The following is a 13899-nucleotide window of genomic DNA, read 5'->3' as shown; positions in this document are numbered from 1 at the left end:
GTCATCTCCCAGGGTAAACAGACAGACCGTCTGAGGAACAGACTCACACAATACCTTAAGACATGGGGTACAATCACCAACTTACATACATCTGACAGTAAGTTGTTAAACACTGATTTTCAGATACTATGTTCTCCGTGCAACTTATTTGCAATTCAGACTCTGCTATTCCAAGAATTCCATGCTTTCAGCTTAATTTCATCATGAAACAGACATTGAAACGAGACACAGAGGTCAGAATAGACCTAAACTGCAGTCATTTAAAAGGAGTTTCACATTGTTCCTTCTTGTCTGTCTGAACACAGTGTGCACAGTAGCAAAATTTACCAGAGGAGGTTTGCAGGAGGCAGCACAGAGCTCCTGCCAGTGTGTGTAACCAGGCTGTGCCATCTCATGCGAGACCCCTGCAGGGAAACTCCAGGTTCTTCCTGCTTCACTGTAAGAGAGCACTGCAAACAGTTAGCACTGAGCCTCCTGTAAGAGGGGATCACGCCATCACTTAGTTAAGTTTCTGAGAAGACTAAAGTAGATGAGCACAAGGAAATAAGTGACAGCATGAACAGTTTGATTTAGTACTTAGAGAAGCCTGAGGGTACAATTCATCTTGTACCTGTACGACAAAAACCTTGTGCTTATACAAAGCATGCTCAAAGGCAGCCTGAGCTTCAGCCCAAATAACACTCAAGAGCATCCTTACGCTGAGTGGAAATCAGCACCAAGCCTACAGGAAAGAGGAACACAAAAAGCTTTCCCTGCTCTCAAGTCTTCCACCTTCTTCCCAGCTCACCGACACCACCCCGAGCCATCTTTGCCCCAGGAACCTTCTAGAGCTGTACTGTTTCAAACATCACCTACTTCTTGCTGTCTTTGGTACCTGCAGTTCTCTTCATCATTCACATTCCACCGTGAGAGCTCCAAACCAGGCAAACCGAGCAGCAAAAAAAAAGGCCAGACTTCAGAAGACTTCAAAGCAGTGCAGGTTTACCGTAACTACCAAACTAATAATCCGAACAGGGCCTAAGTCTCTCTAAACCATTCATTTCCTGCTACGACGAGATTAGTGGGAAAGCCCTGGATGGCAAGTGAGGTTTCGTTCTAGCAGCTTACAGAAAGGGGAGGGGGTGGGGGAAACCAAGATCTAGTTTTAGTTGCAGATATAAGGAAAAGATAATTCAGACTTGCCCATATGAAAGGGCATAAAGAAACTGTATTAGGGACTGTAAAAAGGAGTATTTTTGAAACTTTTCCATATATTTTGCTGTTTACTTTGACATAGGTAGCCCTCAACTTAATCGTATGCTACATCCAAGACGTCTGCAGGAATACTTCTCCTAGCAGCAGAGAGGGTGAGAATTGACTCTGCCCCCTGACTCCTCAGTTCACTTAAAGCACAGACGAGCTTTGCAAAAAGAGGAGCTCTCTGGAGTTAAATCCTAATGTTATGCTAAGAGTTCAAAAGGCAAGTGCAGATTGACCAGCTGGGCAGTATTGCTCATGAGATAAGAGCTATCAAGCTCCCAACAGCGACGGCTGTTTCCAGAAGATGCTCCTGGGGGAAGGCAGGACGTAGCAGGTAAACTCTCCGTCAGGGACATCGGTGGATATTAACGTGTTTGGGTTTTTTCTTCCAGCATCCAGTGAAAATCTAGATGTGAAGAAGCCTCACAGCAGAGATGCCGGGAGGCTGTGGAAAAATACCAACTGCAGAATCACACTTTGGCAAGTATCACTTTTTTTTTTTTTAACCAGTATTTCTAGAGAACTTTGTATAGGAAAGGATGTGTGACAGCACAGAAGCAAGCGGGTCAAAGTGGGTTTTGTTAAATAAAACACATCTAGGTTTGACATTCTGATTAGAACCTGGTTACCAGTTATAGCTCCATTTCCTGCTCGGTAGCCCTCTCTTGGCTCAGAGCCAACGCCAATCATGCTGAATAAAAACAATTCAAGTATTCAGCCACAGGAACCTCTTGCTCTAGGAAGCATGCTCTGGAACCAGAAGGTGGATGAACCAACATAAAAGGATCGTTTTCTCTAGTCCCACTACCCTGCCCCCGAAAAAATACAGGCTTTTGTGTTTAGTGCAGTCCTGCTTACTCTGTTGAAGCAAAAGCAGCTCTCAGACCTCTGCTCAGTGCTGTGAAATCACTCAGGACTGTTTGCCATAATTTAATCCCCTGCCCAGCAATCCTGGCAGCCACCGTATCTTTAGCCATCATCTTTGCTCATAATTTTAAGGATTGAAGGTTACATGGCTGTGCAACAATTGCAAATACATTTCGATCCAAAAAATTAAGTGGAAGTCTACAAGATTAGAATAACTGTAAAATACGGCAAAATTTAAGTTGCTGGACAGTGATACACGTTGCAAAAGAGCTCTAGATCTTTCTAAAGCCAAGGAGGAAAATAACCACAGAAGAAAAAAAAAGAAAATCCTCAGTTAAAGTCTTCTGATAGTATACATAAAAGGCGTTTGACTGATGAATGCTGAAGCCACACAACTGCAAGTTTGAATTTTCTTTTTTAAAAAGAAGAAATACCTATCAGTGAGCATTAACTACCACAAGGCTCACACTGGACTATTCCCTGCACACACACCAAAAAAAAAGTGCTTTGAGAAATTTCAAATGTAATTCATCAATAGTTACTTTTGCTTTCCACTTGTCTTCCTACAGATGCCATGCTAGAAATCTAGCGATCCCTTCAAACACAGCCAGCCAGGAATAAAGACTGATCAACCTGAAACTGCAACCCAGCATCATCCAACAGACTTCTCAGGGCACCGTGCTTGTTAGACACGATGCCAAAGTAGCCACTGCACTCCAAACAAAGAGTTGGAAACTCTCCTCCTTAGGGAGATCATCATGCCCTGTGGAGGTTTTAATTTAAAGACTTGCCAGGGTCTGATAGACCACATGCTCTTAAAACTTTGAGGTACATGCTTGCACAGCAGGTTTCTGTCCCAAAGGAAGGATTTCCCATTCCCTCCCTTTCCCCACTAACTAAATTCAAGCTATTTGGGAAAAAATTGCTTTTTTTTTTTTTTTTTTTTTTCTGATTGCCATCTAAGATGAGCAGTCAGGGAGCACACAGTTGCTTCACAGCGAGTGCATTGGAATCGCAATCGCAGCACACCAGGGCTTCCGCCACAAGCAGGGAACAAAACCAGCTTTGATGTGATTATTTCCATCACCAGCCCTCCGAACTTACCAGCAGCACCAGATAAAGCTCCTTTGCCCGGTTGTGTTTACACAAGTGTGATCCTGGGAAGGGTGGTACAAAGCAACTCGCAAGATGGTCAAAAGCCAAAAGCGCTTTCTAGCCCTTTGGCCATTCTTCCCCCAGCAGCGTCGCTCCCAGGTCAGGCACAAGCCCTGACAAGGGAACACGCTGCTTTGGGATTCACCACCGGCTTCGTGCTGTGACTACAGGCAAGTCTGGAGATGTTAAGGAGGCAGGAAGAAAAAAAGATTTGATTTGTAATCACTTTGACCCAGCCCTTACTGCTGCCAGCTCCGATTCAAAGAGCAATAGCCGTTCATCAGCCAATTTTGCTGTAACTTAGGGGCCGTTCTCCTTATCTTCCTCAAACCCCCAGGAGCTTCAGGACCTCAGCTGGGAAACGTTTCCTGTCAGTGAGCTCTGTATAAAAATTGACTGAACGTCCCAGAACTTCAAGCTCAGTTTATATGTATCTATATAAACATGGACTGCTTATAAACGCGTATTTATAAACAAACACAGGCTGGATATAGACAAAACCATCCAAACCTGCACACTGTTTATGAATTCTTACCTACAGCCTTCTCAGCATCCAACACAAACACAAGACATTTCCATATAAAAAGAGAAAGCGCAGAAGCAACCTATTGTACGTGTCCAAAGTCAATTTTCCAGCTCTGCTAATACAATACTTGACCTCTGAAAAGTAAACTTCCAGAAAAAAAAAAAAAAACAAAAACAACAATTTTAATAGAGTTGAAGTTTTCCCCTTTAAGTTCTGGCTGCTTCAGATCAAAGACAACCACAAGCCTTCATTATTAGCGCTACTGTGCCCTTATGACTTTTCAAAGGGAAACAACTCCGCTTTCAAGTTCCAGTTCATCTTTGAATAGTGTTCCGAAATATTAGCCAGGATTAAAAGATTACAAGTTAACTGGGAAGACTTAAGAGCACAAAGTATTTCCTACAAGACAAAAGACTCCAAGTGCTACTTTGCCAAGCAATCTTAGGCTAATTAAGTTCTTTCTAGCACCGACTCCTAAATTCATGTTTAATCTACTGTAATTGCAGAAAGATGGAGGAACATTAACACACTTAGTCTTACAACTACTAGCACCTAATGGTCATGAAGTATTATCCTTATTTATTTGCTTATTTTCCAGCCCAATCCTTGAAACGGGTGGCTAGCTGAAGGGATAATTTGTTTAATTATCTTTAACTTTTCATTTACACAGCTTGCTCAGTCTGCATGGGAGACTTGAGAGCCCTCAATCGCTTGGAATTGAAGTGCTCCTCTGAACAGAGAAATCCGATCACCACTGATCCCCATTCCCCCCATCTTTAAAAACCCACAGCTAGCTTAAACTCAGAGGATTTCAAAAAAAAATCCCCACTAGTCTTCTCCTTGCTACTCCACCTTTGAGCCTGTTCATCCTCCAGCCCCTAAGGATTGGAAGCACACTTGCCAAACAGCAACTCGATGCAAGTTTTTTTGTTTTGTTTTTTTACAGAGTGCATGTGCTCCTACGGTGGAGCCAGCATGCCACAGAGCATGCATCCATCCGGCCTGTGTCTGAGTGAAACAGACATTCAGCTTCCTTGGACGCTTTCCTCAACTATCTCAACATTGGACCGGATGAACAGGAACAATTCGAGTTCAGTTCAGGTCGGACAGTGACAAGATTTACAGCAGTGGGAACGGGGGCATATAACGCAGCTCTAATCTCATCACAGCAAAACTTCTCCAAAAGAGCAAGCAGGATGCAAGCCCTGAGAATGCACCTCACAGGAGAGTCCTTACTACTTGTGTTGGTAAATACACTTCTTTGTGTTCTGCCGCAGTTGGAAAATCCCCCGAGTCACCAGGCACTGCTCAGGAAACTATAAAAGCATATGGAGGAGATTCAGTTGCCTAGAGAGTACCCAATATGACAAGTAATTGGGGAAGGAACTCCTGCACTACACGTGACAAACTGCTATTAGCAGTTGTTCTGAGGCCGGTTCTAAGGCATACAGTGCTGGCAGATCCAATTAAACCAAAAAAATACTCTAATTGCTAATTATGAAGTATTAGAAACCACCTCAGGAGGCTGTTCTAGTTGCCCCTGCTCCCCACATATGGATTACTTAACAACAAAATAACTACAGCACACTCCATCAGCGTGCCTTAACAAGCCATCCAGCAGTCTTCTTTTACACACACAGCTTCATCAACTCATCGGGAGCAAGCTGAACGTCACACTCACTGAATTCAACTCCCAGGCCCCTTCCACCAAGTTAAAAACATAACAAAAGCTTTCCGTAAGTCATTCATGGACACCAAGTTTGAGAAGGCTGCCATCAGCCCCATCCCCTGCCCACAAGACAGTTTTGTTAAACTGGAACATCTCAGACCTACAGTGAAGTTAGTTTTTTCCTGCTCTGGCCTAAAATCCTCAGTCCTGTTGTTGTACTTACTCGGTACCGTGTTGCCTATTCTTTTGAGGTTAACCATTTCTGTGATGTGCCTCTTTGATTTAGCATCCTTGGAGGAGCTCACCTCTTCACTTGGGACTGTGGTTGTAAAGAAAGCATCACCTCAGTTTGTTCTGCACCTGTAGGGCCCCTTGATCCCTTAAAAAGGCTGAGGAGGAAACAGCTCGGAATAAGCAGGCTGCGCTTCAGTGACTAAGAAATCCTTTGCATAAGAGTTACTTCTAGCCAAAGATTTCTGCCTCTATTCAGTCCCCTTTCCTTGTTTTTCCCAGTCAGCATATTTTGCTCAGAAAGCACAGCTCTGCTTTAGGCTAAAAGCATTCTGGAGAATCTTGTAGCTGATTGAAAAGCTTCTTCATATTACAGAAGGAAAGCGTGACTCTAACAGGAACCGTGACTAAGTAACTAACAGTATACATGCTCTGTACCATTATTCAAACATTTCTTTTTGTACACATGCTTTGGATGAGTTACATGGAAGGGTCTAAAAACTAAAACATGCATGTCCTCTACTACCCATCACATTTAAAGCACTCAGCAGTGAACAGCATGGACTGGAAAACTGCCTCAAAATTTAACTTAAAATAACAATTTGGTGCCTCTTTCTACACAAGCGTATTCTCAACAGTTTGGTATTTCAACAGAAACAGGCATGATCATTTTAGAATTACAGAAGACAACTGCAGGAGATACTGCAGAACAAATTGGATTTGCGTACTCTGAACGCAGCCCTTAATTCATGTATCTGAACAGAAAGCAAAGGATTTCATGCCACGCTAGGTAGATTTTTATTGTTGTTTAAGTAACTGCTGGGGATGAATAGACTATGTAGAACCAAATGACAAGCAATGTATCACTTGAACATTACTAAAACCATTTTAGCGCTGAGAAAAGCTAAACATTGGTCATCTGTGGGAACGCTGCTGCTGTTCTAAACAAATGTGGCAAAAACAAACCCAAGCTCCCAATTAGCAATAGAGCAACCACACTTGTCATTCACACTTTGCAACTGCCCCCAGGCAGTGTCATGCACTTCTAAATTTGGCTCTGAGTTCTGTTTTGTTCTTTAAACCTCAGCACTGTCACATTTCAAGCCATTTATTTACCTCAGCACGTTCATGTGATCTTGCCAACCATCCCTAGCACGTTATCAGAGACCGAGACTTGGGGCACACAGAGCTTCAAGCTTACAGCACTTTCAAGTTGCTTGTGTTCAGTTTTCCACAGACAACACAAACGCTGTTTCAGGGCTTCTAGTCAAGTAAGATTTCTTCCTTAAAACGAAGACCAAAGTTTTCAGGTGGAATTCCATTAATATCAGTTCAGCTATTCAGAAAATAATTCCTTGTCTTATTTTTGGGAGGTGGAGGTGCTTGGAACAAGCATATGCGATGCATCATTGAGTGCTGATATGTGTTTACCAAAGCAGAGCTTTCATAAAAGAAATTTGTGCTATTTCTAAATTTCTCCTCCAGAAATCTGTTTAAAGGTTTCTCGTGCCTTCTTGATATTTGCTTCTATTACTCGGTTTCCTGTGAAGACATAAATGCGGTGACTTTGGCAACTAAAGGATAAAGAGTATATTTCAAATACAATCAGCTGCTAAAACTGAAGACCACCAGCTGGAAACGTGAGTCCCACCTACAAGAATTGAAGCACTACACAAAAAGTTTACACAGAGAGAGAAGAAAAACCTGCATGTATCCACCCACACCCCCTCTTAAGTGGGCTCTTTGTTTTCATATTCCCTCTTGCCATGTGTTATTTCCTGGCTAAGATTTTCCAAGTGATACTTGCAAGAGTAAGCAGTATGGCTAAGTCATGACTGAAAAGAAGCTTGCGAAAGCTCTCTAAATTGGGAAAAACAAGTTAAATCATCCCCAATCAAATTAGATTCGTGTGGCAGAATGCTGCATTTTCAAGAGATCCAGATTGTTAACTGCAAGTGGGAATTTCTGTTGGAATAACCATATGCATTTCTGTAACAAATATAGAAGGTTCAATGAACACAAGTAATTTTCAGAAGCCGAAGTTTATAGCAAATGTAATGCTTACGAGAAGCAAATTCTGAGCTACCAAATGTGTATTCCTCTCAAAACCTTTAAGTATATTAAAAAATTGTGTTCTTTATTATATTGAGCATGAATCATGAAACCTCCAGACACTGACAGAAGCTTTTATTACTTTTATCTGTTGTCTTGAATCTTTGACGCACTTGAGGGAAAAATTACAGCCTGACAGACTCCAGGCCTTAAGTCTCAATACAGAGCCTTAACAATGACTTTCAACAAGATTCAATATTTAAGCTACGTTTCAGAGCTGCTTGATATGACTCTGCAGAGTTTACCTCTAAAAGAAAGCCTCAAGCCACCATCCAACACCTCTCACAGTTGGAGGGAACTGTTTAGAGGAAGTTACAGCCAAGTCCCCTGACATTTCAGGGCTCCAGCTGCAGCTGGCATGCAACAGGCTGGAACAGCAGCGAAGGAATGTTTTCCTGCTGGGAGCCTCACCCCTACTGCCAGGAAATGCCCAGCTGCCCACCAAATCGCTTCCTCTGGTCACCAAAGCCTTCAGGTCAGCGTCTTTAGAAGTCTCTCAAAAGCTGCAGCATCACCAGTTTCTCATAATGATAATTCCATTATGAAGCATTTGTTTTTCAACAGAAAAAAAGGAAAGTATTTTCATACTGCCCACTTACCGTGCCAGAAAAAACTCTGTATCTTAGTCAAGGACAGTGTAGCTACTGCCTGAGTCAAACCAGAGATCACCCCTACACACAGGTGCAGGGTAGCTCTGCCAGCTTCCAGTAGCTGAACTTCAGCAACCTGAGCTTTCCTGCAGGCTGAATAGTATCCATTAAATAACAAAAACAACAAAAATCACATTCCAAAAACAAAGAAGTTGTTCTGAAAGAGCCTAAGTGGCACATGAAAGAAATACTTGCCTTTCCCTGCAGTTCAGACAGGTTTTTGTAAAGCTTGCCACAAAGTTCTCATGTTGACTTGCACATAGAGCTGAGACACCCCCCTCACCTCTGGGTGACAAAGCCAGTAACAAGAACATCGATACTCACAGATTGAAAAGCCACAAGCTCTTTGGTATAGGTGCAGACCCCTCTCAAATGAAGGGCAGTTTCCTGTCAATATTGCTGTCGCAGTTAAATCTGATCTCCTCCATCTCACCAGTTAGTACTAACCTCTGAGAGGTCAAAGATGCGGGACCTCTGCTACCAAAACACAAGCCCCAAAAGCACCTGAACTGCCGATTTGATTAAATTCTGCCACACACACACACCAAAATAGTTATCTTTTCCTTTACAGAGCAAACAGTCAACTCGCAACAATCAGCATATCAAGCTTAAAAGGGTTTTCATTTATTTAAAGCCAGAAGTCATCTCAGAGCAGGCAGGAACTCCAGGACACTTTATGCTTCTGACTTGGGACAAGTTTGACAATTCCAGACCTCTTTGTATAAGAAAGAGTCAGGAGGAGAAGGGGGAAGATGGGGACAGCCTCGTTACATTCAGCTTCACTTCTGCCAGTAAGATTCAACAGGAAACTAAACCAGAAACACCTCACCTCAACATTTATTTCTAACTAGGTTAGTATGTGGCATACTCAGTTAAGTCCCGGGGTTTGTTTAACTAGGATCCATTTAGAAAAAAAAAAAAAGAAAAAAAGTGGGTGAAATTACAAAGCACATCTTATTTAAGGAAAGTAGGAAAAACCCTCTGGCAAATACATTTGAAGATCTCACCTCCCAGGCAGAAGGTACAGAACTCTTTAATGTATGTATTTGAGTAGATAAAGATGTGCAGCGGCACACAGCTCTCCTCTAGTCCCTGCTCACTTCTGTAGGAAGGAGCAAGCAGCAACAGGGAACTAACTGCTCGCTGGTTCTGAGCACCCTTTTTTGCTGGGTTGCATTTAACACAGATCAGTTTGACATCTGGTTTGTCACACGCATCACACGTATGTTGTGCTGACAGCAAAGGAAGAGGACCAAACAGCACGAGCAGGCACTGCTGAGAAACAGCTCCGCAACTGCTACGACTGAAACTGAAGTGTCAGAAAAAACAGCTTGAGGTCCCGTAGGAAGTAGCTCGTAAAACAGAGAGAACTCTAAAGCTGCAAGTCTCTGGCATGGAATAGTTTCCAGAACAGACAGGCCATTTCTAAGGCACGCCACCTCAGGAAGTCAGTTTTGTGTGACATATTTAGTTCAGCAGCCAGAGTTAACACATGGGCTGCCATCCCTCAGGGCGATACGCAGGACCCTTCTGGGGCCTTAAACCTGCTGATAAATCCCCTGGGATCGGGGCAGCACTCCTCACACAAAGCAAATGTGGGCTTCTGTCCTCAAGGCCTTCACCTTCACTAGACTTCAAAGGAATTTTCTTCATTATTTTTGACTGGAGAAGAATATCAGGGATTCTGACAAGAAACTGTTCCGTGACTCTGTAATGCCGCTGAGGAGTAGGGCAAGCACCCAGAGCTGGAATGTTGGGTTGCATTATAACTTGTGACTCAGTTCAGATTTCATGCTATCAGATGAAGACACCTAACCGGACATCTCTTCCTCAATACTCTGAAAAATAGTGTTTGGTAACAAGCCTCTCATTAGAAAAAAAGACATGTATATCTATGCAATTTATTATTTTTTAAAACATATCTATTGAGAGGTACCGCTTCAGTTGCTGAACCAGCCATTCACAACCATTTCCAACAGCTGAAAACCAACACGGTAACGCTAATTTCCTAAGGCATTTAATAATACATGACTGCTCGTTTGCCCCTAGTTAAGCTCCAGAGGTGAGACATCTTATCACCGCCTCCCTCTTACAAGCAGGTCATGGAATCTGAGCGTGCAGTGCCCAAAAGCTGGGTCCAAATACCTGTCTGAGACATGCTCAAAAACCTGTGGTGGTTGTTTCTCCTGCAGGGGTGGGGAGAAGGCTGGGCAGGGTGGAGAGGACAGCATCACTGCCCTGCTTTCTGGAACAACTGCTCCCTCCCAGTCTCGTTTCGTCTGGCACCGCTGCTCAAGGTATTGATCGTCAAGGCCAACACAGCGAGAGCTGAAGCTTTCACTCAGCAGGAGGGTCTGTCCTTTTTCTAGTGACAGAAGAATTCAGCGCCTTAACGACTTCTGTTCTTTTATATATACACAGGCAGATATAAATAAATTACAGCCGTGACAGCAATAACACCATGCCGTAATCTACACACAACCGCTGGCCGAGAGCAGCCGAGCAGAGCACAAACAGGGCAAGCTACGCGTGAACAAACTCCAGATCAAGATCTGAGGCGAGGTGCTTACAGCAGGGTTAAACAACGTTTTTCTACCACACTGGAAGAGGCACACGGCGAACATCGAAACCCCAACAACCTGCGATGCCAACAGGATTCAGATTGCCTGCAGGTGACTCAATTACTACTTTCACTTCACAGAAGAAAAACACCAACAGAGAGAGACATCATGTAAACGCAGGCATGACCTCGGCCAGCCCCAGACTTTGTTTACGGCAAATATTTACAAGTTCACTGTTCTGTTGCTGTTTTGTTTTTAATCCAAATTCTCGCCACGATTCAAAGAAGTCTGAAATACAGTTTTCAAGATGAGCAAGTTTCTGAACGCGCCCTTATGGTTGAGGGAGGAGAGTGTTATAAAGCTCAGTTTCAGCTCCTTAGACTTAGACCTGTCATATAAAGTAATGCTTTGCAAGGTTTGCCAGGACTGCCCGTTTCAACCCACGGATGTGTAATGATTTACTCTGCCCCCAAAATTCTGCTCAGAATTAAGTCAAGGCTTCCAAAAACTGGTAGAGACACAGTTAGATCATAGCCTTTCAACAGACTATTCAACATGTCAATGCATACAAGTTATGACTTTGTTTTGTTTTTTTTTAATTCAGCACTGACTCATCACACAGCAATCTATTTACTCACTTCCGCTCAGTGGCCTTGATTATAATTGGTCCGATGTAATAAAACTGTCCAGTTCGGGGATATCCAGCTCTGCCTTCACATACAGAAGAGTTATTGACCCAAGAAAATCAGTCTGCGATCAAAGTGCTCCCTTCTCAGGCTTCCTTTCAGCCTACCCAGCAAGGCATCCCATTTCACCCTACTAGAACCCATTTTCACTAAGACCATCCAGAGCCACAGAGTTGGAAAAACAAAACCAAAAATCCACTGAAATAGGAAAGAGTGACTAACAAGAACACCAAGCAGGCTAGGAGACTTAACTCTCAGGTTACTTTTCATTACTCGGCGGGTCGTGCACAACAGGCATCGCATTTATTCGGACTGGAAGCACAGAGTCCCATTACAGACAAAGTCCTGCTTAGGAGCACACGGACAGACTGCTGAGCCCTGGCAAAGCCTCCCCGAAGCCGATGGGCTCTGGGAAATCACAGCAGCAGCTGCATGAAAACAAGCGACCGATGCTTTAAACCCAAGCTTCCAAACAGCTGCCTCCAGAACCAGCCCGCGAGTTTGTGCTTTTGTTACTCCGGGTAGAATGAGAGCTTTTATGCCTGTTGTATTTACAATACAGCAAATTTAACACTGAGTTTGTGTGAAAACACGCATTTCCTTGACCAGCTGCACTGCTGTCTCGCGGACCACGAGGTGTTTTGTGAGGTGATTTATCAGCTTAGCGCTGCCAGACCTCCGACCTGGAACGGGGAGCGAGACGTCACGTTACACCCGACGGGCTGCAATATCACCCAAGAGACGCACAGGAACGGCACCAAAAGGACAAAAGCACCGGGACTGAAGCGTGAGGACGCGACACGGGACGGAGCAGGGCGACAAACAGGTCTGTGGATAAACACCTGAGAGCCGCTGCTCACCCGGAGCTCGCCCCAGCCTTTTAAGGCTCACGGAGCGGGCTGTACTCACCCAGAGCTGGTCCTGTATGTGTTTAGGGGTTAACACAGACCCCGCTTTCGGAAAGCTGTAAGTAACAGCTGCGTGATGGGCCACACACCACATACCCTGTGCCACACAGCACATACCCAGCTGTTTAGGACACAGCCCCGGCACCCTTCAGCTGCGCTCCTCAGGGACACAGGGAAACCCCTCAGGGACCCCCTCAGGGACTCAAGACCCCCCTCTCCCCTCAGAGACCCCCCTCACAGCCCCAGGACCCCCCTCTTCCCTCATGACTCCCCTCAGAGACCCAAAAATCCCCCCCAGGGACCCAAAGATCCCCCCCAGGGACCCAAAGATCCACCCCAGGGACCCAAAACCCCCCTCCCAGACCCCCCTCCCAGCCCCAGGCCCCCCCTCTTCCCTCATGACCCCCCTCAGGACCCCCTCGCCGCCCCCCCCCCTCCCCCCCGGACCCCCCCGCCCGCCATTTCGAGCCGCCCCCCGCCGCTGCCATTTTCCCTCACCGGCCCTCAGCTGCAGGCGGCCGTCCCTGCGGCTGCACCAGAGCGCCCGCTCGCCGCTCTGCAGGATGTAGTGGTCCTGGGCTTGGAACAGCTCCATCCTGCCTCCCTCCCTGCCTGCCTGCCTGAGGCCGCGCAGCGCCGGCTGAGGGGCGGGGGAGGCGCGCTCCCGACGCGAAGCGCGGGCACGGCCGCGGGGACGCGCACGGCCCCGCTGCGCGCGCGCTGCCCGCCTCCCCCACCCCGCGCCGCTCCCGCTCCCCCCTCGGGGTCCCGGCGCCGCCCGGGCTCGGGGCGCTCCCTGCGTTCCGGCCGCTGCGCCGCACGTGACCCCGCCCGCTGGCCCCGCCCACCGAGGGCTTAAAGGAGCAGCGCGGGGCCCTCCCCGCCGCACAGCCCCTCAGCCCCTGTCAGACCCCACAGCCCCCACAGCCCTAAGGGGTTCCCCTCCTTCCCTGCTCCCCTCCCAGGAGCTGGGGACACACGTTACAAAGCAGTCCTCGCAAAAAAACGCCCCACCACACGCCCAGCCAGCCGGGCAGGGCTGGGCTCGTTGGCTTCGCTGTGTCCCCAAAAAATAAATTTTGTCCTGAAAATGCAGTCACGTCCCGCCTCAGCAGTTGTGAATGGTACATGAAAAGAGATTTCCTCATCTTGTATTTGTCCACCCTTCTTAATGACTGATTTTCTGAAATTTCGCTAGAAGGGTGGACTTCTATTCTATATAGAATATAGGCCCTTTAGAATATAGACCCCTATAGAATATAGACCCTCTATATAAACCCTTTCCAAGGCTTTAT

The 13899-nt window shown here is 45.7% G+C and overlaps 1 protein-coding gene across 1 annotated transcript in view; it reads right to left on the bottom strand.

Annotated features, from left to right (window-relative positions):
- The window catches only part of INPP5F (inositol polyphosphate-5-phosphatase F), a 38859-nt gene extending 25630 nt beyond the window's left edge, over positions 1-13229 (bottom strand). The window contains exon 1 of the mRNA XM_084289813.1: positions 13103-13229. Within this exon, the coding sequence (XP_084145939.1) occupies positions 13103-13199 (97 nt within the window). The 5' untranslated portion in view covers positions 13200-13229. The remainder of the gene's footprint in view (positions 1-13102) is intronic.
- Positions 13230-13899: the final 670 nt, after the last annotated feature.

Source organism: Netta rufina (genome assembly GCF_964035555.1).
Source record: "Netta rufina genome assembly, chromosome: 7".
NCBI classification, from domain to species: domain Eukaryota; kingdom Metazoa; phylum Chordata; class Aves; order Anseriformes; family Anatidae; genus Netta; species Netta rufina.
This window is presented reverse-complemented; position numbering and strand designations above follow the sequence as displayed.